Source organism: Sciurus vulgaris (genome assembly GCF_902686455.1).
Source record: "Sciurus vulgaris genome assembly, chromosome: 5".
NCBI lineage: Eukaryota > Metazoa > Chordata > Mammalia > Rodentia > Sciuridae > Sciurus > Sciurus vulgaris.
The window spans coordinates 177,236,143-177,262,856 of NC_136465.1; the positions used below are offsets into that span (position 1 = coordinate 177,236,143).

The following is a 26,714-nucleotide window of genomic DNA, read 5'->3' on the forward strand; positions in this document are numbered from 1 at the left end:
GGAGGTGGCTCTGGGGAGCACTGGCCTGGCATGCATGAGGCCCTTTGTGGGGGTCCCGAGGACGGAATGAGCTGGAGCCTTGATAAGCTTACCCCAGGCACAGGACCGAGAGCTGGCTGCGTGGGACCACTGTGTCACCTCCGTGGTTGCCACTGTTGTTGTGATTGGCGTGCCTCCCGGTCACCCCACATGACTGGAAAGTGGACTTTCATACCTCTGCTCCTGGACCATACTGTGGACGGGAGCAGGCCTGGCCAGCCTTGCTGTCCTGCCCTCTGAGCCTTTATAAGCTCCTTGCCTGGGCACATAGCAAGAACTCGGTTCCTGCACCGGGAAGCTTGTCTAGGGCGTGTGGAGACCACACTGGGCACAGGTGAACAGGGGAGCCAGGAGGGCAGTGGGGGCCGCAGAGATGAAGCCTGGGGAGAGAGGCAGATGGACATTCCTTCCTGCCCTGCCCCAAAGTAGCCAGAAGTCAATATGAGAAGCACCTTCTGGGCCAGAAGTGGGCAGCCTCATCTCTGCAAGCTTTGAGGTAACTAGCAGGCCTTTCCGACCCATCTGTTGTCACCACTCCACTCTGCTGCCATACCACAGGCAGCCCTGGGTCAAAGTAAAAGAATGTGCATGACTGTGTTCCAACAAAGCTTTATTTACAGAAACAGCTGGTGGACTGGACTTTCCCCATGGTTGCTGATCTCTGCTATAGCAAAGGGGGCAGTGAGCAATAGCCTGGAGTTGATGAGTGACCCGGTGAGCTCAGAGCAGTGGAGTGTCAGTTTTGTCCCATGGACTGGGTCACATGTGCCATCTTCTGTTTAGGATGACATCCGGGAGGCAAAGCAGGAGGACAGGATCAAATTTCCACTGGAGAACCAGAGCAAATTCTGATGCCTAATGGGGCCCGGGCTGTCACATTGTCCTGGTGGAGATGGCATGGCCTGATGTAGGCAGTGACAGGGATGGAGATTCCATGAGAGGCTGGCAGGGGGCCTCGCTCCCTCTCTCCCTATTCCTGTGGGCCGACCCAGCAGGTTGCTGGTCCTGTGCCCGAGACCTCCGCCTCCGTGTGTCAGTGGCGAGGGTGCCGGGGAGGCTGCTGTGATTGGCGCCAGCAGTGACCTGGGGCCCTCTCCTCCTAGATGTGAATGAGTGCCACAGCAGCCCCTGCAGCCAGGAGTGTGCCAACGTCTACGGCTCCTACCAGTGCTACTGCCGGCGAGGCTACCAGCTCAGTGACGTGGACGGGGTCACCTGCGAAGGTGAGGGCACCCTCCTGCTGGGGAGAGCACCCGGCCGTCTATGCCATGGCCGCAGACCTTCCACTCCGCCCTCAGGGTGGGGTGCTTTGTTCCTCTCCCTCTAACGGAGGGTTCCTTGAAGACACGTTCCCAGTTGGGAGTGAGGTTGGGAGAGGCAGCAGACCCTCCCGATTGATCTTAACGCACCTGCGGGTGTGACCAGTAGGTGTGCTGAGACTGTGAGCTGCGAGTCACAGGGCTGGGCGCCCTTGGCAGCCCTCAGAAGACTGGACTAGGGACCAACTGCCTTTAGGAAGTCCTGGCCCTGCCTCCCTCCTGGGGCCTGAGAGTCCCTCTGTCACAAGGGGCTGGTCCCTGCCCCAGGCTGTTGGAGGGTCAGCCAGATGAGGGCTCCCGAGCCCACAGGGGCTTGAGACTGATTGCAGTTATGCTTGTCACTCCAGGGTGAGCCCCTGATCCAAAATCCAAAGTGTTTGAGCACCTACGTGGCGCCATGGTGGCGGGAGCCAGCCTGTGGGTGTGCTAGGAACCCTGGGAATGTGAGCAGGAAGCATGAGCAACATGCATAGATCTCAGGGTCAGGCTTGGCCCAGTCTCATGGAGTCTCGCTAAGGGAATGGAGTGCCCAACTTCGGGCACACCTGGGGCGCTCGGGGCCCAAGCACTGTGGATAAGGGGTGCTCGCCTGCATTTTCACATGAAGGATTTTTCCTTAGTGACTGCTCTCTGTGCTCTGTGCTCCCTCTCCCCTCTTCTGCCTGCACACTGCACACCGTGAACTTGCTCTGGGACCCTAGGCTAGTCGCATCCCCTCTCTGTGCCTCAGTTTCCCCTCTGACATGATGATCTCTGAGGCCACCCCCACCCGAGCACCCTGAGGCCTCTGTCCAGCTCTCCCAGTGTCGCTCCCCTCTGCACCCCAGCCTGGCCCCTGCGGGGGTCACTGTGGCCACGGCCATGGCCGGGCCTGGGATGCTGAGGGTGGACTCTGCCCTTGCAGACATCGACGAGTGTGCCCTGCCCACCGGGGGCCACATCTGCTCTTACCGCTGCATCAACGTCCCTGGAAGCTTCCAGTGCAGCTGTCCCTCATCTGGCTACAGGCTGGCCCCCAACGGCCGCAACTGCCAAGGTGAGCCTGCGAGTGTGTCAGACTGTGTGTGGCTCTGTGACACCAGGTTCTGCGGTCCGGCTGCAGGGATGTGCTTCCCCAACCCAGTGACCACAGCACAAGCGGGTGCATTGGAGGGCGTGTCCTGGGGCCGATCTGTTGCCCTCTCTCCCATGCCCAGGCCCCCAGCACCTCGTCCTTGGTCGTGTGAGCCCCAGAAGACCCTGTTGCAGGAGCACTCTGCCTGGCTGTCCCGGGAAGACTGGCCTAGGGACAGTCAGCCAGTAGGAAGAGGCCCCAGTGCCCATGGTCTCTGCTCCGCAGCCTGGTGCACCTTTCATGGGGTCACTGCACACACCCTGGCTGTGGGCCAGGCCTGGGCTGAAACAGGTCTCAGAGGCCTCTGTCCCGAGGAGCTGGCTGCGGGCTGGTATGTGGGGTGTTTGAGGACATGTGGCTGTGAGGGTCTGGTGGGCCGGCGCCGGCTCCAGCATGGGCTAGCAGAGGCCGGGGGAGCCCATTCTGTGCTCTGACCCCATTTCTGAGACGGCCTGTGACCTTTGACAACTGAGAGGAGCTGAGTGAGCTCTCGTGCTTGTGAGCCTTGGTTCTGGCTTATGCCCGGGGCCCCCCAGGAGCAGCCCCTGGAGCTGAACCCAGCCCTCTGCTCCATATCTGGTCATGGAGGTGACCCATCAAAGGTGGGCAGGGACCCCGCATTTCCCACGAGGGACCCGCTTGGTGCGTCTGGGGTTGGATGGGATTCTTCACTCGTGTGACTCCAACGCAGCAAATGGCTTCCCCTCCTGGCCTGGCGCCCACCGCAGCCTGGGGTCCCGCCCAGACACAGCAAAAACATTCCTGAGCTGACTGGGGACTGTTGTTTTTGCCACCAACTATCAAGGCACTTGACACCTTGTAACAGATGCCTCCCAGGCTCCGTGACGTCCCCAAGCCCCAATATTCGGCTGCTCTGGCATGGCTGGTGGGGCTCCCCACATGGGCCTCTGGCTGTGGGGCCCCAGGCCGCAAAGCACGAGTCCCCGCTGTCCTGCTCCACCAGTCCCACACCAGGCCCAGGGCAAGCAGGGTCCCTAACCCCTTGAGGCCTGGTGTCCTCTTGTTAGTGGGCTGGTGGTCCTGTCCTTCCCTCCTAGGAGGTAACGTGCTGCATGTGAGCCCAGGGTGTGCCGAGTGCTGGGTGGTTAGCACCTGACTCTGGTGCCGCCCGCCTGGGTTTGAACTCAGCTCTGCCGCTTAGAGCATGTGACCTCGGGCAGCCCTCTGAGCTCTGAGAGCTCTCCCAAGCCAAGACGGCAACAGCACTGCCGCCCGGAGTCACCCTGCTCCCCTGCTCTCTCAGCCTCGGGCCAAGAGCATTAGCAAACACTTCCGAAGACTGTCCCGAGAAAGGGGGGCTGGCACCAGGTGCCCCTGCAACCAAGGGCAAGGGTGGTGTGATGCCTGTCCTCCCTGGCTAGCGGGAGGCCTGGGCACCTCAGTCTGGGTGGGGAGAGCTCCCCTGGCCTCTGCCTTGACCCGCTGCCCGGGGTCTCCCACAGACATTGACGAGTGTGTGACCGGCATCCACAACTGCTCCATCAACGAGACCTGCTTCAACATCCAGGGAGGCTTCCGCTGCCTGGCCTTCGAGTGCCCCGAGGGCTACCGCCGCTCCGCAGACACGTAAGTCCCTCGGGCCTGCCGTCCTGTCTGCGTCGCCCTCCCAGAGGCCCCGCTCTGGGCCTGGGTGGGTGTCTGGGAGCTGTGACCTCATGCTTCCAGGGGAGCCTTGGGGATCAGCTGCACTCTGGTTCTCAGGCCCCCAGGGCCGTCGAGACTGGTCTCAGGTCGAGCCTGTGCCAGGCCAGGCAGAACCTCTGCTCGCCCGCGTCCTAGTGTGGAGCCTGGGGCGAGCTCTCTGGGCCTCTTCCTCACTCGTACTGCGCAGATGTCAGAACAGGCTGATGCGGTGGAGCTGCCAGTGATGACTGTCAGTCAAAGCCCAAGAGCCGGTGTGCCTTGCTGGGTGTCGTAATTGTGAAACCCCCAAAAGCCAGACTCCTCCCAGCAGAGTGGCTTGTGGGATCAGTGCGGAAGATTCCATGTCCTAAACCTGGGACTGTGTGGCCACGTGTCATTGGAAGCTCTCTCTCTCCCTGGCCACCAGCATGTCCATGGGGTCAGTCACCAGGGCTCCAGGCCGTGGTTCTTGCCTTGACCACCATCACACTGATTTTACTGAGTCTCATTCAGTCATTTGCTTCTAGAAAAGCTCTGTGCTGGGAGCGACCCAGGAGTGTGGGCTCCTCGGCCCCTCTCTGCCCGCGGGAGGCAGGTGGCCGAGCAGCCCGGGTTCCCAGCTGTGACCTGACCTTGAGCCTGTCTTGGGCCCTTGGCCTGTGCCCCTCCTGCTTGAGGGACAGTGTCTTTCTTTGATGACACAGGGACCCAGTGTCCTCCACTGGCCCTGGGCCCATGCCCCTCCGCTGTCCTGCAGCCCCGTGCCTGCCGTTGGGGTACCTGCTCACCCACCAAGGCTCCCTGAGCTGCCGTGCTGGCCCTCGGAAGCCCAGCCCTTCATTGTCCGTCCTGTCAGGGAAAAGCCACTTCACCCCTGGGTGCAAGTATGTTGCACCCCAGAGAGCGTGTGGGTCACGTGGTGGCGGCGGGCAGTGGTGGCGCTCCTCTGAGGCGTCAGGAAGGCCTGTGCCCTTCTTCTGTGGCTGTGCAGCCACTCCTCATCAGTTCGCCATCCTTCCGGAGTCTGTCAGCGTCCGAGTCTGAGGATTCTGGAAGGCCAGCCATGGTTGCAATGCTGACTTCCAACACACAGGCAGCCACCAACCCCAGGAAGAGCAGGCGCCCGCCAGGGCTCATGGTGGCTCCTGCGCTGAGGGCAGGAGGTTTGCCCCGCTCACTGAGGCTGCGTCTGCCAGGGCAGAGGCAAGCTCCCGGGTCGGTGTGCCAAGGAAGCCGCCGCCCTCCGCGCAGGGGAAGCCGTTGCTGTTGGGCTGGCCCAGAGCAGGCCCCTGTGAGGACAGGGACCCACGCAGCCCTGTCCCCGCACTGGCTTCCGTGTACGTGCAGAGCGTCAGTGCTCAGGCAGGTGCGGTGGTGCCTGTCTGATCCCAGAGACTCGGGGAGGCTGAGGCAGGAGAATCACCATTCAGCGAGGCCCTGTCTCAAAATGAAAAGGGCTGGGGACGCCACTCAGTGGTAGAGCACCCCAGGTTCAGTCCCCAGTGCCATCGGTGCTCAAAGAGTGTGGGCAGCCTGCTGGGCCAGGTCAGGAGCAGCCCTGTGGAGCTGGACAGCACTTGCATGGGCTCGCAGCAGAATAGAGGTTCAGCCAGAGACCCGGCCATTCCACCCAGGGGGTGTTGGTAGCCAGGGGCCTGGTCTCGCCCTCCTGTGGCTTTGGCAGCCTGCCCCTCACCCCAGGGAGCTAAGAGGGGTTCTGCCATTCTCTATAGTAAGGGCTGGAATTAAGTCCCCCACTTAAAGATGGGAGCAGGGAGGATGCTCCAGCCGTGGGAAGATGGCCGTCCCCCAGTGACTCCTGTCTCCTTGTGACTGTCATCTTACCACCTGTGCCACCCAGTGTCCTGCTCAGAGGCTGGGGAGAAAGATGGACTGGGAAGGGTGGGGGACCTGGGCAGCTCCCCTCCCTGGCAAGGACTCTATAGTCAGGGGGATGCAGGGTGCGTTCCGGAACCTCGGGTTCACTTGGGCTTTCCTCTCAGCTCAGCCACTTCCAGGTCCGCTGGCCCTGGCAGGTCCCTGAGCTCCTTGGAACCTCCCTGTTCTCAGCTACAAGGTGTGGAGGTGATATCCTCTTCCAGGTTGCCCTAGTTGACCATGACCGTGGGGAAGAGCCTCCCCCTGCCTGTTCGCTGGCCCTGGTGGGTGCAGGTGGGCACCCTCACATGCTACCCCCGCCGGTGTTGTTGGGTGAAGGGATGGTGTGTCTTTGGCGGCCTCTGGTGTCCAGGCATGTGCAGGCACCTGTGAGGACAGGGACCCACAGAAACCCCTCCCCTGCTCTGGCCGAGCCTCAGTGCGTGGGCAGGCGCACTGCCGCACTCGGCTTCCAGGTCCGTCGTCCAGGCCTAGGGTGTGTGGAGAGGGAGGGCCTGCACCAGGACAAGGCAGGGCCAGCTTCCAACCTGGCCTTTCCTGGCCCTGACCCTCCACGTGCTATGGTCTTGGGGCAGCCTCTGGGCCTCGCAGGGGCCCTTTCTGTCCCCATAAGGTGGCATCACGCTTACTGCTTGGCCAGGTGTTGGGGTCATAGGTGACGAGCACCCGGGGGCCCAGAGGAGTGGTGGCAGGGGTGTGCACAGCGAGCACCCCGTCCCTGTCCTAGAGCACCCCACGTAAGGGTACAAAGGCACTTTTGAGTAGCACTGCTGGCTTTGCTCGCTGCTGCCCGTGTGACCGGGAGACGGGAGGCGGGCCCAGGGAGGCACGGGGCTTGGGGCCATCCCTGCCCTACTCGGGGTCTCGGCTCGGGTTTGCTCTGTGGTCGGCCCCTGCTGCGGAGCTGCAGTCCAGGGGGAGCCCAGTGTTGGGTGTGGAGTGGGGACCGGCCTGGACTCCCCAGTTGTGTCACGGGGGTTGAGACCCACTCGCACCCACCAGGGGCCGCTCTGGGCCCACGGGCATGCAGGCTGACCCGAGGGAACTGTTCCTTGCCCCAGGTGAACGCGTGACCCCGGCCGCTGGTCGGGCGGCCTTCTCCCAGCACTGCTGCCCCTGGGGGGGGCTTTGTCCCGTGGCCCCACTCCCTTCTCATCAGAAAGCCCGACTGTTAAAGGACTTGTTATCTGACCTTTAGAAATCAAATTTTAAATCTGAAAAGGCCTCGCTGAGAAGGGCCCAGCAGCCAGCACTCGGCACTCGGTGGGCACTCGGCACGGGCAGCTCATTTAGGGGCCTCTGTGGGCAAGATGTGAGGACAGGCCTCTCTCCACCTCCTTCCTCTCTCTGGGTCTCAGCCCTGGCCACATGCAGCAGGGCTTGCCCGGGGGACTCGCCCAGGCTGTTAGGGTCCTGCCCAGCGCCCCGCTCCCCACGAGAGGGGTTCCGGGCTGCCCCGAAGCCTTCCATGGGCCAGGATCATTCCCCACGTTCCCTCGGTGGTGCCAGCCCGGATGCCGGGTGGTTGCGGAAGCCTGTGCAGGGCCTAGGGTCCTCGGCGCCAAGTCTTGAAGGAGGGGCACCCGTGAACAGCTCAGGCCTGGGAGTGAGTGAGGCAGGGCTAGCCCTCCGTGGCCCCTCTGCCCTGGCCGGGTCCTGACAAGCACCTGAGCTCAGGGAAACGTCAGCAGGGACGGCCCCTAGCACCAGACAGCCTGGGGTTGCTGAGTGGCATGCCTCCCAAGAAGGAGGGACTGGAGGGCTTTTAACCTCTGGTCCGTGGTGACTGATACTTCACAGGACTTGGGATGCTACAGTCAAACGTACTGAACAGGAGAGTGGGAGCCCAGGATGTGTGGCTCAGGATGTGTGGTAGGACGAGGGAGCACTAGCACCTGCAGCCAGGCCCCCATGCTGGGCAGGGCTCCCTGACAGACTCAGTGACAATGGCCTGTCCCTAGTCGAGGCCCACTGGCTGACAAAGGTTTGAGAGCCATTCTGAGTGTGACACGCAGCTTGCCAGGTATGGTGATTATGATTTGGAGGCCATTTCAGTAAGTTTGTGATAAAGCAGGACAATGCCACTGACCAGGAAAATCAAGGACAAGGTATCCACACAGAGAGCATTTACAAAGCCCACGACAGGGGCTGAGTCCTGGGTTGGGCACAGGAGATAAAGCTGGAGAGCCACAAGGCCACCCTTGGAAAGTGAGTGGTCTGGAAGGATCAGCCCAGAAATGCCTTGTGTGTGGAAGGGCTCTGGTGGTCTGCGTGTGGAAAACGCTGGGAAGAGGGGCGCCCGGCTTCCTGGTGAGTGGTGGTCAAGGGAGCTACACCAGGACTTGTGCACGCCTCGCATTCCTTGACTCCCACATGCGTCATGTCAACGCTTCCATCTGGCAAACCAAAACCCCATCCTCAGCTGGTGGAGGAAACCCAGGACAAGTGAGAAAGAGGACGTCCCACAGGGGAGACCCCAGTGCTCCCTGCTGACCAGGCCCATCAGGGCCATTTCTGAAGGAATGGGTGGGGTGGGGTGCAGTGTGTAGGTGTGTTCGTAAAGGTGTTGAGAGGGCACAGCTAACTTTGAAGCTCAAAATCGCCACATACCACAGACCACCAGGTCTGGACCAGACACATCTTCATGGAACTTTGCCTTCCCATCTGTAGATGGGGAGACTGCTGGGAGACAGTGAGGAGAGCTAGTGTAAGGAACCCCCTGGTGTGCACAGTGTGCTGCCTGACACCATAGGGACGCACAGTCCATGGACCCCAGCCACCTGCTCGGGTTCCACCACCTTCTGGCTCCTAGCTCCTCTGAAGCTCTGTCCCTGAGATCTCAGGTCATGTGGAGCACTCCCATTCTGTCTGGAATTGGCTGTCTCAAGGGGCGGCCACCCCTCAGCAGTGCCTTACCAGCTTCCTTTCCTACCTCTGGATCTGGGCTTCCTCCCATGCAGAATCCCCCTCTCCAGCGTCTCTAATCCCCATGTGACCTGTGCCATGGAGTTCATTCCCAGGGCTGCCCTTTCTGAGAGCCAGAATGGTAAATAGCCAGGTAAAGCAAAGGCTATCTGCATTGATAAACAGCCTTAATACAGGATGAGCCCACTCACAGTAGGTGCCAAATGTAAGGTGAATCTGTGTAACCCAGTGAGGCCCAGTGACTTGAAAAGCCAAAAGGGAGATGTGATGAAAGCCAGGAAGGAGGATGCCTCTGCCCGGAGAATCCAAACACAGTTAAGATGGCAGAACTTTCTGAGAAGTGCTCAGTCAAGTCCTGTGGGGCTCCACACTATGGCTCTGCTTTCTAAGTTCTGGTCATACTGCCTTCTGAGTGTGAGGAGCCTGGAGTATGGGACACAGAAGATAGTTCCTGTCACAGGAAGTTCAGACCTATCTCCATTTTGTCATAGGAAGTTAGGACCTATCTCCATCCCACCACAGGAAGTTAGGATCTGTCCTCTTCCTTCCACAGTAGTTAGGACTTTTCTATATCTTATCAAAAGGAGTTAAGAACTGTTCTCCATCCTGCCATAGAAAGTTAGGACCTATCTCCATCCTGTCTTAGGAAGTTAGGACCTATCTCCATGTAATTAAAAGAAGTCAGGATCTGTATTAATTGTCCATAGGAAGTCAAGACCTGCCTCCATCTTGTCACAGGAAGTTAAGACCTATCTGCATCCTGCCACAGGAAGTTAAGACCTGTCTCTGTCTTGTCACAGGAAGTTAGGACCCGTTTCCTAGTCTGTCAATGGGAATTAAAACCTATCTCCCTCTTGTCACAGGAAGTAAGGACTGGTCTACATTGTGTCACAGAAAATTAGGACCTGTCTCTATCCAGCCACAGGAAGTCTTGACCTCTTTCACAGGAAGTAAAGACATGTCGCCATTGTGGCAGAGGAAGTTAGGACTGGTCTCAATACAGCTACAGGAAATCAGGAACTCTCTCCATCATGCCATAGGAAGTTAAGACTGGTCTCCTTCTTGTTAGGGGAAATTAGGACCTGTCGCCATCCTGTCATAGGAAGTTAGGACCTGCAGCCATCTTGTCAAAGGAAGTTAGAACCTTTCCCCATTTTGTCACAGAAAGTTAGGACCTTTCTCCATTCTATAACAGGATGCTAAAACTTGTCTCCATATTGTATTGTCTCAGGAAATTAAGACCTGTCTCCATTCTGCCACAGGAAGTTAAGATCTGTCTCTATCTTGTCACAGGAAGTTAGAATCTATCTATATCATGCCACAGGGAGTTAGGACTTGTTTCCATACTGCCACAAGAAGTCAGAACCTGTCTCCTTCTGTCACAGAAAGTTATTACCTGTATCCTTCTGTCACAGGAAGTTAAGACCTGTCTTCATCCTGTCATAGGAAGTGAGGACATGTCTCCATCCTGCCACAAAAGTCTGGACCTGTTTTTACCATACCATAGGAAGTTAAGATCTGTCTTCTTTTTGCCAAAGGAAATTTAAGGCATGTCTCCATCTTGTCTTAGGTGATTAGAACCTGTCTCTATCCTGACATAGTTATGACTTTTATATATCTTATCACAGGGAGATAAGAACTGGACTCCATTTTGCCATAAGATGTTAAGACCCGTCTCCATCTTGTCACAGTAAGTTAGGAACATTCCCCATCTTGTCATAGGAAATTAGAACCTGTCTGTGTTCTCAGACAGGAAGTTAAGATCTATTTCCATCATGTCACAGAAATTAGGATCTGTCTCCATCCAGCCACAGGAAGTCAGGTCCTCTTTTCCCAGGAAGCAAGGGCCTATCACCACTATGTCACAGGAAGTTAGGATGTGTCTCTATACAATCACAGGAAGTCAGAACCTCTCTCCATCATGCCATAGGAAGTTAAGATCTGTCTCCATCTTCTTGGAGGAAATTAAGACCAGTATCCATCTTGCTACAGGAAGTTAGGATCTGTCTCCATCATGTCATAGGAAGTTAAGACCTGTCTCCATGTTATCACAGGAAATTAAGACCTGTCTCTATCCTGTCAGAGAAAATTGAGATCTGTCTCCATCCTGCCACAGGGAGTTAGGACCTGCCCCATCCTGCCATAAGAAATTAAAACCTTTCTCCATCTTGTTGAAAGAAGTTTGGACCTGTCTGCTTCCTGTCTCAGGAAGTTGGGTCCTTTCTCCATCCTGCTACAGGAAATTAGTACCTGTCTCCATCTTGTCACAGCAAGTTAAGACCTATGTTTATCTGGCCACAGGAAATTAAGATCTGTCTCATTTCAATTCAAGAAGTCAGGACCTGTCTTCATCATGCCATAGTAAGTTAAGATTTGTCTCCATTTTGCCACAGGCAGTTAGGACCCTAATCCATCTTGTCATAGGATGTTAAGACCTACCTCCATTCTATTACAGGAAGTCAGAATTATTTTTATGTGCCATAGGAAGTTAAGATATGTTTCCATCTTGCCACAGGAAGTTAAGACCTGTTTCCATCTTGTCAAATGAAGATAGGACCTGTCTCCAGTCTGTCACAGGAAATTAGGACCTGTCTCCATCCTGTCACAGGAAGCTCATACCTTCTTCTCCATCTTGTCACAGGAAGTTAAGACCTAATCTCCATTCTGCCACAGGAAGTTAAGACACATTTCCATCTTGACACAGGAATTTAGGACCTTTCCCTATCTTATAACAGGAAATTAGGGCCTTCGTCCATCCTGCCATAGGAAGTTATGACCTGTCTCCATCTCCATCTCCAGGATGAGATCCTGTTCCATCTTGCCACAAGAAGTTAGGGTATGTCTCTAGCTTGTCACAGGAAGTTAGGTCCTGTATCCATTCTGCTACAGGAAGTAGGAACCTGTCTCCCACCTGCTGTAGGAAGTTAGGATCTGTCTCCATCCTGTCATAGGAAGTTAGGTCCTTGTCTCCCTCCTTCCCTAGGAAGTTAGGGCCTGTTTCAGTCCTGTTATAGGAAATTAGGACCTTTCTCTGTCTTGTCACAGGAAGTTAGGACCTGTCTTCATCCTGTCATGTTGAGGCCCTCACATCTCTCTCTGAGACATGGCCATTAATTGAAGAAAAGTACCAGATGGGGATTAAAAAAAAAAAAAAAAGCTGGGGCCATGTGAGCAGTAAACCCCTAATGGAGTTTGATCCAGAGCTAGCTCAGCACATTTGTTATATAGATTTCATCAAAAGGTTATCTGTGGGAAAGTCTCAGTAAAGCAGGCAATCTGAAGGGCACAGGACCGGTAAGACATTAGGGTCATCTTATTTTGCTCAGAATTCTCTATCCCTGGGAGCTAGTGCCTGAGCTCAAGGTCCCGACTGATAACTCTGAACCTTTGCACAATTTCTTTGGGCCAGTGTCACTATAGCAAGTGGGCCATCTTGACCTGCATCTTCATGCAGGAAGTTCCTAGCACAATGCAGCCACGAGAGTCAGAAAGACCATGATCTACACTGTCATCGGAAGTTAAGAGCTGTCTCCTTCTTGCCACTGGAAGTCAGGACCTGCCTCCATCCTGCTACAGGAAATTAGGACCTGTCTCCATTCTGTCATAGGAAATTAAGACCTATTTCCATCTTGTCCTAGGAAGTTAAGATCTGTCTCCATCTTGTCATAGGAAGTTAATACCTCTCTTCATCTTGTCACAGGAAGTTATGACCTATCTCCATCTTGCTACAGGAAGTTAGAACCCGTCTTCATCCTACCGCAGGAACTTAGTATCTGTCTCCATCCTGACGTAGGAAGTTAGAACCTTTCTCCACCTTTCCATGGGAAGTTACAACCTGTCTCCCTCCTGTCACAGAAAGTTAGGACCTGTCCCCATCAAGTCACAGTCAGTTAGTGCTGTCTCCATCCTTTCACAGGAAAGTAGAACCTGTCATTATCTCCATTCTGATCCCTGAGCTGGCTGTGTGAATCAGGAACTGGACCTGGAGCCCAAAGCTTAGTGACAAGGAACAGAGAGCTGACCTTGCTGCCCGCACACAGACATGGCTCCTTTCCTCACTCTGTGACCTCCGGAAGGCACTTTCTCTCTGGAGCTGTTTCCGCATCTGAAAAGTGGCACTCAAGTCACCCTCACGAGCACTTAGAGCCGCCAAACTAGACGGCGCACAAAGAATAGGCCAGACCTGATAGATGGCAGCAACCCTTCCTGCTTGTGGTGGAAACTGTCCTCTGGGGACATCTCAGACCCACCCAAGAGCACTTGGTAGCCTTGGCCACTGTCTGGGCGAGAGGCCAGGAGCCCGGAAGACACTCAGGTCAGGCTGTGCCTGCTGAGTGCTCGCAGACTGGGGTTCTGCTGTGAGATGGGGACACACTTCAGCCTGGGCACAGCCCTTGACCTCAGCCACCAGCGCCCCCTGAGGGTGGTGGAAGAGGCTGGTGCCTGAGTCAGCAGCCCAGAGGTCCCCGGAGCCTCCCCCAGGTGAGTGAAGGTGCTCTTGGCATTGGCCGCAGGGGCCGGGGGCGGCGGGAGGCCCCGCCCAGCAGCCCCCTGCCCTCCCTCTGTGTTTCTCTGCTCGCCCAGTGGCCCTAACGCTCTTGTCTCTCTGCCCACTTGTCTTGCAGCCGCTGCGAGCGCTTGCCTTGCCATGAGAACCAGGAGTGCCCCAAGCTGCCTCTGAGAATAACCTACTACCACCTCTCTTTCCCCACCAACATCCAAGTGCCCGCGGTGGTCTTCCGCATGGGCCCCTCCAGTGCCGTCCCTGGGGACAGCATGCAGCTGGCCATTACCAGCGGCAATGAGGAGGGCTTTTTCACCACCCAGAAGGTGAGCCACCACAGCGGGGTGGTGGCGCTCACCAAGCCTGTCCCCGAGCCCAGGGACTTGCTGCTGACCGTCAAGATGGACCTCCATCGCCACGGCACCGTCAGCTCCTTTGTGGCCAAGCTTTTCATCTTTGTGTCTGCAGAGCTCTGAGCACTTGCTTCGGCCGCGGGGCCTCCCTCTTGTCGCTTTCCTCGCCCCGCCCTCGGGATTCTAATAAAGTCTCAGCACCTGTCCTGCACAGCATGCCTGGCGTGCCTTGGTTTTATTTGGTGTTGGGGTTCTCTGTGCTTTTTACCACCCAGGGGAGAGCCAAGCCCTAACCAGTGCTGGTGTCCCCACGGGCTGAGGGCGCTTCCCGTAGGGGACCCGAGCCCGAGGGTCCTGTCCTTAGAGCTCACCGTGTCTCCTACTTGGGAGCCTGTGAGGGGAGGAAGCCCGGGTGGGTGGCTTCAGACGAGCTTGCTCTTCATCTTGCCTTGAAGGTGACGGTGATGAGAAGGTCCTCAGAGATTAGCAAGCGCAGTTCCCAAGAAGGGGAAGGGCTTGACCAGGACGCATGGCCTTTGAGGCCAAGCCCTGCCGAGGAACCGGGGCTCGGCCCCTGCCTGGTTCCTTGCTGTATCGCCCAGTGCTGAGCATTTAACATTCAACAGAGAAAGAGCTCTAGTCTGAAACCTCCTGTTCTGAACACAGGCACATCTTGGACAAAGCTCTTGCCTAAATGGGCTCAGTGGCCTCCCTCCTCTGAGGACCCCAGGGCTATGCCAGGAGGAGGCAAAGACCAGCACAGTAAGTGCCGTGCTCATGGGGCCACAGTGTGCATTGCCTCCGGACCTACCAGGCAGGTGCATCACCTCTGGACCCTCAGAGAGGGCATGCAATTTGCCCAAGATCACACAGCTGGTATCCAAATCCCAGTCACTGACTCCATAGCTCTGCTATTTCAGTCTGTCTTAGTACCTCCACTGTGGGCCGTGGTTACAGCCAAGCACCTCTGCTGGGCACCCAGCATCCACTCAAGTCTCTCTAAGGCTCATTCTGTGCTCAGCAACTAGAACGATCTTTTAAGCTTCTTCCCAAAACCCTTCATGGCTCCCTTCGTGCCTTCCAAGCCTGTGCATAATTCAGACCTTGCGTGCTGACTCCAGCCTGACCCCAGCGTGTTCTCTGCTTGCTTGTTTCCTTCAGTCTATACTGCAATCTCTTTGCTGCCTCGGGCCCATTGCATTTAAAACCCATGTCCCCAAAGTTGTTTAAACCTCAGCTTACATGTGTCTTCCTCTGAGAGGCCGTAGTAGTCTTTTTTCTTACGATAACAAAATACATGAGACTGGGTAACTTTATAAAGAAAAGAGGTTCTGGAGGTGCAAGGTCAATGGGCCACACCTCGTGATGGCCTTCTGGCTGGCAGTCTGAATGCAGCACAGAGCATCACATGGCAAGAGTCAGGGAGCATGCGGGTGCATCTGTCTCTCTTCTGGTGTCTCTCCTCTTATAAAGCCTTCAGGATTCCATCATAGGCTTCACCCTCTTGAGCTTATCTACTCCTGATCACTTCCCAGAGGCACACCTCTGAACCGTAGTTGAAATCAATTTCCACCTTCTTAATTTTCAGTTAGGGTTGAATTCCAGCCCATGGAGCCTGGGAGACACCGGAGCAGCCCCAGACCAGAGCAGCGGCCTCCCAGCGCCCAGGGTGTGTTCTGTCGCGCTTCCTCACGATGCTGCTCGCAGACTTCAATGCTTCTGTACCCATGTTTTGCAAATCTGCCTTCCCCGCCATCTGGGAGGCTCCATGAAGACAGTAACCAGGTCCCTCTCATTCAGCAACTGTCCCAGCTCCTAGCAAGCACCCCAGGACACAGTCTGTGCTCTGTCCATGTCCACTGCTATGTCCATGGGGGGACAGTGTCTCTCCACTGACACTGCTAACCCCTCCAGTGTGTCTGTGGCTTTGACTGCCAACACTGTTTCCAAGCAGAAGCCCAAAGGGGGCCAGCAGGACAGCTCGGTGGAATTGAGGAGAGGACGCTGCAGGGTCCTGGGGTCCTTCCTTTGATGGCTGTGAAGGAGGGTGGCTTGGCTGGCGGCCGAGCAGGGAGGACAGCGGGCATCAAGTCCTTGCCTGCACAGAAGCTGAGTTCACTTCCCGAGGGAGCACAAGCCCCTCCTCCGGCCCTGCGTCTCCAGCCTCCCATTCAGTGTCCCAGGCCCCTCTGATGCTGTCAGCTGGGTTGGCTTCCAGTCACCCACCTCTCAGTACAGTCTCCAAGCTGCAGCAGAGGACCCCTGGAGGGCAGTCTGGTCATGATGGGGCCAGTCCTCTTTGGAACCTTCCTTGGTGTTCTTCCCTAGTGCATGAGGTCTAACTCCTTTGGAATAGGCTGCCGCTCCCTGCCTGCCGGTCTCTGCCCCTTCCAGCCCAGCTTGCCCGAGGCTGCTCTGGCCCCGCAGGGCTCCTGTCCTTCCCATGGATTTAGCCTATGCCTTGGTCCACTGCAGACTGCCACTCTTCTTGAGACTCAGCTCAAAAGTCACCCTCTCAGGAAGCCTTCCTTGCTCTGTGCTCTGCCCCAGCGTCCCCATCAGAGCACTAGCCCTTTGCCTTGTCGTTGACCTTTGTGGGCCTCACTGGACGGTGAGCTTTTTGAACGTAGGGATTGTATCTGGTTAACTTCTTTATTCTCAGCACCTTTGGAATATTTACTAAAGAAGGAGCTTAGTAACTATCTGAATGAACATACAAAGAGGCAGATGGACGGACGGATGGATGGGTGGGTGAACGGACGGTTATGGGATGGCTCAGAGGGAGGGGGACGGATCACCTTTCCAAGGCGTAGTTCCAGGGTATTCTTTGTTGAAGCCAGCAGGGCACGATAGGGACTCGGTTGTTTTATCCAATCAATCATCATCATGGTCCAGATTATTCAGGCCGAAAGGAGCACTTTGCCTTCATGTTCACGGAACTGTGAAGATGGGCCCCCCGGGGGCTTCGGAGGCCGTCCGTGACATTACGTGGCTTGCCGGAATCCTCTCCACCGTCTTCCCACCAAGCAACTCTTCAGCTCAGCTTCACTTGCCTTTGTTTGTGGAACTGCCGACCTTTTAGGGTGGCCTGGTCTGTCCGGGCCCTGAGTGCACATGGCGGGAAGGGTGGTATCTGATGTGCCGGATGCTGACCTCTGCCCTGCGGTTCCCGGGGCTGTAGAGTGACGTTCCTAGCTCATGCTGCTGAGAGGCCAGATGCACAGAAAACGCAGGAGCAGCAGTCTGACCCTCCTCCATGCCACTGGCCAGGCCGGGCTGTTGAATAGCGGTCTGCCTTCCGGAGCCTCCGGGCCCATCTCTTGGCTGATCTTGATGATTCCATGAACTAACGCACGAGGCACAGGCTGGTCTTGTAGGAGGCTGACGAGTGCAGGTGGGGGTTTCTGTGTGTATTGGAAGGTAACCAAATATTCCTGTGCTTTTTGGTTCGGGGGTGTCCAAGGTCACTGATACGTGGAGCCGCCATACTTCTGGCTCCGAGACCTGGCTTTTCTGACTGTGTCACTGTTGTCAGTCAAACTCCCAAGAACAGATAAGGACAGTGCTTGTCATCCTGGCAACAATGGTGACGGTGACAGTTAACCCTGAGCAGGGCACTGTCCCCAGCACCTGACTCATTTTGTCCTCATAGCAGCCTTGGGAAGCAAGTAGTATCTGCCCGATTCACATCGGGACCTGTAGGTGCAGAGAGGTTAAGGAAGTGCCCCAACTCCAGTGCTGGCGGCTGGTGGCTTTCCAGTGCCCGCAGCCTGTCTAGGGCCTGTGCTCTGGGCCCCGTCCTGTGCTGCCTCACCAGCCGGGACGACAGCAACACAGTTGGGAGCCGCGTGCTGCTGGGCCTCATCTGGAGCTCTGGGTGTCAGCCCCGTTCTGCGAGCCCCAGTTCCAGAGCAGGACACTTTACTAGTGACAGGAGGAGGCAGTCTGGCGTGGTGCAGAGAGCCAAGAGATGAAATAGCGAATGCAACACGTGTGGCACGGAGACTCTGGGAAGATGCAGTGGCCGGAAGTGATGGTGGCGCTAGGCACAGCTGCTGGAAGTGGAATGGGAGATTGGGCAGGACAGTGACAGTAGACACTGGAGAGGAGAGTCGCAGAGACAGGGGGCTGCCCAGAGCAGCACACTAGTGAGCTCTGTGAGGTCAGAAAAATGCCTGAGAACTGAACTGTTTTTAGAATCCCAGGAAAACTAATTTCCAATAAAGACACCCAACCAAAGCCATCAAGGCCAAATCCTGCTTACAGTTTCTGTGCCACCAACTGGTGATTTAGAATCACAGAAACGTATTGCCTCATGATTCCGCAGGCCTGAAGTTCAGGATCCTGTAGGGGATCTGAAACCTGTAGGGGCTCTCCCACCCTGGAGGGGAGGACTACTTTCTAGCTGCTGTGGCCCAGCAGTGACCTTGGGCATTCCTGGGCTTATCTCTACCACCGCGGTTGCATGGCATTGTCAGTGCCTATGCATCTGTGTGGCCCTCTTCTCCTGCGGACATCAGTTACACTGCATTCCAGGATGACTTCATCTTAACTAATCAAATCTACTTCCAAATAAGGTCACATTCTGGGGCATTTGGGGCTAGAACTTCGGTATTTTTCTTTTGGAGGAGCACAGTTCAGCACATGACACTTCATACAAATGTTATGGGTTGAACTGTGTCCCCCTCAAAATTCATAGATCGAAGTCCTAACCTCCAGTATCTCTTAATGTGACTTCACTTAGAGATAGAGTCAAAAGAGGGAGTCCTTATGTGGAGAGGACTCTGGGAAAGCCATGCAAAGACACGGCAAGAAAGCAGATTTCTACAAGCCAAGAAAGAGGCCTCAAAGAAACCAACCCTGCCAACACCACGACTTCAGAACTGTGAGAATGAATTTCTGTTGTTTAAACCCAGTCTGCAATATTCTGTTATGATAATTCTAGCAAACTAATATATAAAATTGTTATAAGGAAAGCAAATAATCAGGACCAGAATGATATCCCTCTGGATCATGAAAGCACATTCAAAAAACATTCACACAGCATATCAAAAGTCTAATATTCTATCTTTTAAACAAACCAAAAATGTTAAAGTGATCAAAACATGGAAGAAGTAGTGAATCAGAATTAGGATGAACTGAGAAATGAAGTAATAGACTCAGGACATAATTTTAAATATTTTTAAATAATTGCAGGAAGACTAAACTAGAAGAAATACAAAAGTTAATAAACAGGAAAAACAGAAATTGAACCAAAAATTTTAAAAATCAAAAGACAAATAACAAGCTTCAAGGAGGCTTGGAGAAAAAGTGACAGATATTCAAGATATGCAGAGCAAACTGAACATATGGATAATAGGAGTCTCTGAAGAAGAAACCCAAAACAAGGAGGAGGAACACTACAAGTGATAAATCAAGAAAACTTTCCATAAATTAAAAAAATAGATTTGAAATTCTATACTGAAAGAATTCACCACAGACTTGAGAATATCTGTCAACCTAGAACAACCAATGCCAAGACGTATTCTCATAAAATTAGTGGACTTTAAATAAAAGGGAGAAAAACATGAACATCTGGACAAAGAGAGTGACTTCTAAGGGAAAAGGTTTATCATCATCAAAGAAAATTAAATAGCATACTTAGGATACTCAAGAACATGTCAGCCAAGGATTTTATACCCAGCAAAACTGACTTTTATATACAAAGACCACAGGCTATTATGAACATGCAAGCAATGAACATGTAATTATTTGTCAAATTATAACTAAATCACTATTACAAGGGAAAGAGTGTGGCATAAATTGTTACATAGCTCAGATAATCCAGAAGTAGTGCATCTATTTGAAAACCAAGCAGAAGAGGGAAAATATATCAAAGAAATTATTTTCAGAAATTATGTTAGTGATGGTAATTTCAGTATTTTTTTTCTGAGACTACTGTGTGAAATGTCAGGTAAATGAAATGAGTAACTATGGGATAGTCTATCACCCTTGTGTCCTTGGGAATTGGGATTCTGATGTAGAACAAAGAAGATTCTTTTGACATGGGGAAAGGCTTAAACTAAAAATCGTGTGACCTTATTTTAAATTGGAAATATCAGCATGAACTCTTGATGTATTTTATTTATGAAAATGTCCACTGATGAGGTCTAGGAACTATGACCAACTCAGTGGCACTGGGCATCACTAGTATCCCAGTTGTGGCCTTGAAATATCATTTTCTGCAAAACACAAAAAATGAATCCAAGACTTCTTGGAGCAATGACTGAGTCCAGGTCTTGAGCAGTAAAAATCCAAGACACCTTGTCCTCTCAGCCAGAAGGCTTTAAGGACCCCTAGAACCAGGCCCAAAGGACCCAGGAGCCATTTTCCCTTTGGTCAAAGATGGAAAATTTTGAGTTTTTACAAAGGATAATAATGACAATGCATCAAGTCTCATCAAATTGGTTCAAATCATGAGTTTATACTGGTCTGTGTGTTTGGAGAATGATGAAAGTTAGTTCACGATCCTGAAAACTGGTAAATACAAGGAAAGAATCAATATTCGTCTTGCTTTTCCTCTGTGAATTATACCTCCTGGTAACCAAGCAGCAGGGAAGCACATGGGGAAAGCCATCTCTTTACAAGAGTATACCAACCAGTAAATAAGAATGAAGCGATACACCAACAATAATCCTCAATCCCCCATGAGTGAGTGGTCTTGGCCCTGAGCATCAATAACTGGGCATCACAGGGTGACAGGTACCAGAATCCGTGCGCCCCAAGGGAAGACACACCACCCTCGAGCCTTTGAAAGAAACCAGGTGAATGGCCAGTGTGCAGGCAATCCAGAGGACAGGGAACACCCGGGACCATACCATGAGGAAGCAAGTGGCAAGGTCCAGGCTGCAGAGGACTCTGCAGCTCAGATGCATTGCATACTTTAAAAAAAATTTTTTTTTTAGTTGTTGATGGACCTTTATATCTATTTGTATGCAGGGCCAAGAATTGAACCCAGTGCCTTACACCTGCAAGGCAAGTGCTTTACCACTGAGCCACAACCCCCGCCTGCACTGCATACTATAACAGATAAATTGTGTGGAAAATAAGGGCTAGAAAGGAAACCTATAGGTGAGAAAGAACTTAAAAGACAGCAAGCCCTTGTTCACGAACAGGCCTAGATGGCTGGTCTGCAGATGCACACTGCTACCATAAAACTGTGAGGAAACCCAGGGGGCTTGCCCTGGGGCTCAGCTGGGGCTGCTTGTGGGACAGAAGAGTTCACACTGGTCTGGTGCACACAAGGCAGCCACAGGAACCTGGCCAACTCCTCTTTCTTGACATGGGTGATGATTATGAGGATATTGGCCTCATCATAATTGATTGAGCTAGACCTTCCTTTGGGGTAGCTTTTGTATCTGCCTATTTTATGATAAAGAGGTGTTAGGAGCATGTCTAGAGCAGTCCTAGAGTGTAGGCCTGTGACTCACCCTCTTGCTCTCTACCACATGATGCTATGGATTCGACTCCTTTGTTCTGGGCACTGAGTTCTGCACAGGCTTGTGACCCACTCTCACCCAGCCACGGCTCCCAGGGGTGGGGAGGCTGTGTCCCTTGCTCGCTTGGTGCCAGAGCACCTGGTGCCCTGCAGGCACTCAGAACACATCTGTTGAGTCAGCAGTGAGTGAGCGCGCTGGGCAGCATGGAGACTAAGGCTCAGTGGTGCTGTCAGCAGATCTCAAAGCTGTGCCTATGGCAGCTGGACAAGTGGAACTGGAGGGGCCTCCAGTGCTCAGACCCAGGTACGGTCTGCAGGAAGGACCACAGAGCAACCAGGCTGTGGGGCCGACACGGTTCTCCACTGCAGCCTCCTCGGGCCAGCTGCGCCCTGGCCTGGCCACCTGCTGCTGCTCCTGGGTCTTGGTCCCTGTGGGAGCTGAGGTCCTGACTTTGCATCAGCTTCATGTGCTGTGGTTCCCCTCAGGCTGCGCCAAGAGAAGACAGACACCGTCCGCTGCATCAAGTCCTGCCGCCCCACCCACGTGGCTTGCATGCGGGACCCCGTGCATACCATCTCCCACACTGTCGTCTCACTGCCCACCTTCCGTGAGTTCACCCGTCCTGAAGGTGAGTGGCGTTGGTCTGGGGGCGCCAGGGTCCCCTTCAGGACCTCCCTCTGCTTGGATGGAGAGCTGGGCCTCAGAAAGTGTGGTTGGGGCTGAACGCAGACCCTTCCCGACTGCTGCCCCTCCCCTCCCCGTCTACCCGCCATTCCAGCCAGTGCCTGGACCTCAGTCCAGGGTCCTTGTGCACATAGCTTCAGTGTGGCTTCTGTGCCGAGCTCTGGGGAGTTAGGAGGGCTTCTGGGAGGAAGTGGCCTTGTGCTGGGGCCCAAGTGGTGGCTCAGAGGTGATTTGGTAAAAAGCGGAGAAGGAGAAAGGAGGCCACCAAGCAGAGCAGGTCACAAATGAGAGGTCTGGAGTTGAGTGGGACAGTGTGAGCATTCGAGGATGAAGCCACATTGTTTGGCTGGAGTGGCAGCCACCTGGCAAGACAAGGGCTGAAGGATCCGCAGGGATCAGCCTGAACTTGGAGCTGGGGCTTCACCCTAAGGCGTTGGGGGCCTTGAAAGGTTGCAGCTGATCATATTTGCACGGGGAGACATGGTCCTGGAGACAGGGACAGTGGGTGGAGGAGCTAGACCAGAAGCGTTCCACGCCGAGCCCTGGTGCTCCAGGGAGCTCCTGGCGTGCTACGCACCTGCCTTCCCAGCTCGCTGCTCTGGGCAGGGCTGGGCCCCGGCTCCCGGAGCCCCATGGAGGCTGGAGCCCTGCTCTGCAGACCTCACTCCTGGGCATGCAGCCCTGTGCCTGCGCTGGTGGGGTCCCCGGCCACCCTCTGCCACTGTGGAGTCTCCAGTCCTGGCCTTCAGGGCGCTCACCGTCACTAGACCCTTCTGCAGACACTCACTGAGCCCATGTGTCAGGCTCTGGGGACAGGACACCATGATAAGAAAGACCCTTCCTCTCAGGGAAGGCTTCCATGGAGCCGGCCAGGGCAACCCCTGGTGCTGACACCGTGAGAGCCGTGCAGGGTTCTGGGAGGACAGGAGACCCCCAGGGCCCAGCTGCCTCTAGCTGCAGTCCCTGTCCAGACCCTCCCCATGGCTCATTCCTCCAGAGAAGGAAGGAGCAGTATTTCACAGGGGCCCAAACTCAGGTTGGAGGCCCCTGACTGGCATGTGCCTTGGGCAAAACGATGGCGTGTCACCAGACCACACGCCAATGCTTCCCACACCCGCATGGCCGGTTCATGGCCCTTCCAACCAGGGCTGCCATGGGGCTGGTGACCTGCAGGGTGTTGGTTGTGGCTAGAGACATCTATTAGCACCTTGGGCCCAGAAGTCTAGGCCCTGAGCTTCAGTGCTAAAGAATTTGGTGGTCACCAACGGCTCCTTTACTTTACATACGGGGAAACTGAGGCCCAGGGAGGACGCCCCCAAGGCCACCAGGAGCCAGGGTGGACACTGGGCCCAGCAGCTCCCAGACCGGGGTGTCTTGATCTCTTCACGGGGTCTAGACACGGATCAGCCCCGAAAGCCCAGCCTGCCGGAGTGGTCTGCCTCACCTGAGTGGCTGTGCGCAGGAGGAGCCAGCTGCCCGGGCCTTTGGTGTCCTCGTCTCCCTCCTGACCCCTCTCCCGCTTCACGAGAATCTGTAACTACTCACTAGCTACTGCTCGGTGCGGGCACCACTGTGATTGGCTGCATGGCCTCAGGGGCCGTCCAGACCCCCTCCAGACCTCGGGCTCCCCACTGATCAAGGACATGAGGCCCAGGACCCTCCACCTCCCCACACAGGGCGCCTGCCGTTCCAGGGACGTCGCCTTGTGAACAGGCCCTTGTGCTAGGTCCTCGCTGCTGGGGGAGTGTCTGGGGTGGGCCCAGCCCACGCCCTTCCCCACGAGGTGCCTCTCTGCAGAGATCATCTTCCTGCGGGCCGTCACGCCACTGTATCCCGCCAACCAGGCTGACATCATCTTCGACATAACGGAAGGGAACCTGCGGGACTCCTTCGACATCATCAAGCGCTACGTGGATGGCATGACCGTGGGTGAGTGGCCCCCTTCGGCATGCTGACGATGAGCCACGGGCCCTCCTTGTACCATTGGGCAGGAAAACCTCTCTGGACCTGCCCAGCCCGCATGGCAGAACCTGCCCTGGCTGTGCCCCAGCCTCCTGGCCTCCATCTCCCCACCTGTAAAACAGGTGGCTGTCATGTGAATGGCGCTCTTGCTCTGGGTCAGCACAGTCCCTGAGTCCGTGGAGCTGAGGGGGTTTTTCTTCTTGGGGTCTAGTGGGAGGAACAGTGAAGGGAGAATCGGAGGGCCTGGGCTCTGCTCTTGGCCACAGGTGCTTTGGGACTTGAGCATGGTCCGTCTGCTCCCCCAGGGCCCATTGGCCAGAGCCCCTCTGCGTGTGCAGCTCTGCTCCTCCTCCCTGGAGATTGAGGGTCTAGGAGACCAGGGCGGGGACAGTTGAAGGATGCCTCTGTGGAGGAGGGACCTGGGCAGAGAACTTGGTAAAAGGGGAAGGGTGAGCCGGGCACAGGAAATGGCAAAGCAGACTCCCAGAGGGAAAGTGCGTGGATTCGGGAGATTGCGTGAAGCTCCCTCCGGCTGGATGGGAAGGCCGTGCAAGGCCAGCTGCTCTGTCGGGCGCCGGGGCAGAACCCTCCCTGGGTCAACCACCTCTGAAAAGGCAGTCGGACCACAGCACTTGGCCAACATGCCTCCTGCCATCCACGAACCCCTCCTGAAGGTCCCAGCCTAAGGGATGTCTGTTCATAGGGAAGGGAACAGTCTCATCTGCCGGTTTGGACTTGGATTTGAACTATGAACATTTTCCAAGCAGCTGAGAATGCTCCCCGCTCTCACCTGGGCCTCACTTTCCCCTTTGGGAATCCGATGTGAGTTTAGGGCTTCTGAGGTCCTGACTGGATCAGGACACTTTAGAATGTGGGCTCCAGGTGGCGCTGTTGGACCTTGGAACCTCGCCCCCGCTACCCCCAAACCTGACGGTTGTTAAACTGGCCGAGGCCGAAAGGAGTCGTTAATCCCCTGTTGCCAAAGAGCCATTTATAGCGACTTTACGAGCTCTTAAATGGGTCTGCGTGTTGTAAACATGACTGAGTCCTCTGGGGCTCCCACCCCCAGCCTCCTCCTCCGCTAGTTGGCAGCAGCAATAATTAGTTAATTACAATTAATGGCGCATTAGCCCTCACCGGGACCCCAGCGGGGTGCAGTTTGCTTGTCAGCAGTCATAAAACTGGCTGCTCGAACTGGAGGTGCTGCCCGCTCTGGACCTCAGTTTCCCCATGGTAAAATGAGGGTTTAGACGAAGAGAACTTTTGGCCGGGGATGTGGGCAGATGGGGAGAGGGAGGGTGGAGGCCTCATCCTGCCTCACTGGGAGAGCTGGGCACCCAGACACCGGCCCACAGCTCACCGCGTGCCTGCCCTGCGCTTGACCTGCAGGTGTGGCTGTGGTGAAGCCCCAGCCCCAGGGCCGCTCCTGGCACTGGGGACCCTAGCGTTTGCCGTCACAGACCTTCCTAGTGCACCCGCTCATCCCTTCCATGTCGGCACCCTTCCCAAGCCCCACCTGGGCTGACCTACCCTGGCCCTGCACACGCAGAGGTGGATAAAAGCCCTGGCGCCTGCCTCCTGGCAGGAGCGCCTCATAAACACTCAGAATACCTGGCGGAAGCAGGTTTGCCCCAGGGGCCCAGAGCCTCGGCCGGTGAGGGCTCTCCCCGGCGGGTCCCTGGACATTTCTGCCTCTTCCACTCCCAGCTAAATCCTTCCTGGGGTGACCGAGCCAGGAGGTCAGGCAGCAGGCCGGAATGGCACCCACCAGCGCCCGTCTCTGGTCACACCCGCGTCGGAGTTGCCGTTTCTGGGCTTCTCGTCCGCTGGGCAGAACATCCCGGCCCGTTAGAGCTGCGAGGCTCTGGAGACCCTCCCCTGACCCCATCCATACAAGGGAAACCAAGGCCCAGAGGGCCGGGGATTTGCTAGTCTTCTCCCAGTGACTCGGGGCAGGCAGGCTGTGGAGTGGCCCCCAGGGTGGGTGAGGTGACCACACAGGTCCCCAGCAGTGGGCTTCCTGGGAATGGAATGTGGGACAGCCGCAGAGCGGCCGTTCCCCTCACCGCGCCTGGTCACGGGTGCCCTGGTCTTTGGAATTCTGGGCTGGGCCATGGGGGAGGCCCCAGCCCAGCCCTGGGAACGGCTCCTCCTGAAGCTGGCCTGCCAGTGGGCCCTGGCCACTCCCGCCCGCACTGTTTGCAGGAGGTCCCACCCGGTGGTGTCTCCCGAGCGTTTCTGGCTGCCTCTGTCCCTGTGCTTCCGGGTTCCGACTTCCCTGCTGGGGCTGTCTTCCCTGGGACCTTCATCTTCTGCCTCCATCCTCTCTTCCGCCAGAACCACCTCTGTGTGCTCTGGGAGCCTCCTAGGCCCTGGGGGAGCCCCAGCACACAGCTCAGGGACCGTCCACCTGGCAATTGTTCTCTGCTGGACGGGAGCCGGGCACAAGCAGCCTGGGAACAGGCTTCACCCTCAGGTCCATTCCTCCACTGAGCGCTCTCACCCCACATTCTCTGCCCACTCACAACACCGCCAGGGCCGGGGCATGAGCCCTTCCCTTGGGCCAAAGAGGGAAGGGATCTAACTGACTGCGTGAGCCTGCGACTGCAAACCACAGGCCAGGATGTCTCCAGACTCGCTCTGAGCGCAGCAGTTCTCTCAGGCACCATCTTAGATGGGAGCTCGGTGTCGGCCGAGGGGGATGAGTGTTCCTGGGCCACTGAGGCCTGCCGTCTGCTGCTCCCCACTAGGACTTGCCAGGCTCCTGAGTCCCTGGAGAGCTGCCAGGCAGCT

General features: G+C 55.7%; 1 protein-coding gene across 2 annotated transcripts in view; it reads left to right on the forward strand.

The window, feature by feature from the left end:
- The window catches only part of FBLN1 (fibulin 1), a 75,588-nt gene that overhangs the window by 34,871 nt on the left and 14,003 nt on the right, over positions 1-26,714 (forward strand). Inside the window, exons 12-16 of one of the 2 annotated variants that reach the window (XM_079142579.1) lie at positions 1,143-1,262; positions 2,263-2,394; positions 3,936-4,059; positions 21,761-21,903; positions 23,757-23,888. In XM_079142579.1, coding sequence (XP_078998705.1) covers positions 1,143-1,262; positions 2,263-2,394; positions 3,936-4,059; positions 21,761-21,903; positions 23,757-23,888 — 651 coding nt within the window. Of the gene's footprint in view, positions 1-1,142; positions 1,263-2,262; positions 2,395-3,935; positions 4,060-13,565; positions 14,014-21,760; positions 21,904-23,756; positions 23,889-26,714 lie in introns of those variants that run through there. The other variant, XM_079142580.1, reaches the window with a different exon arrangement.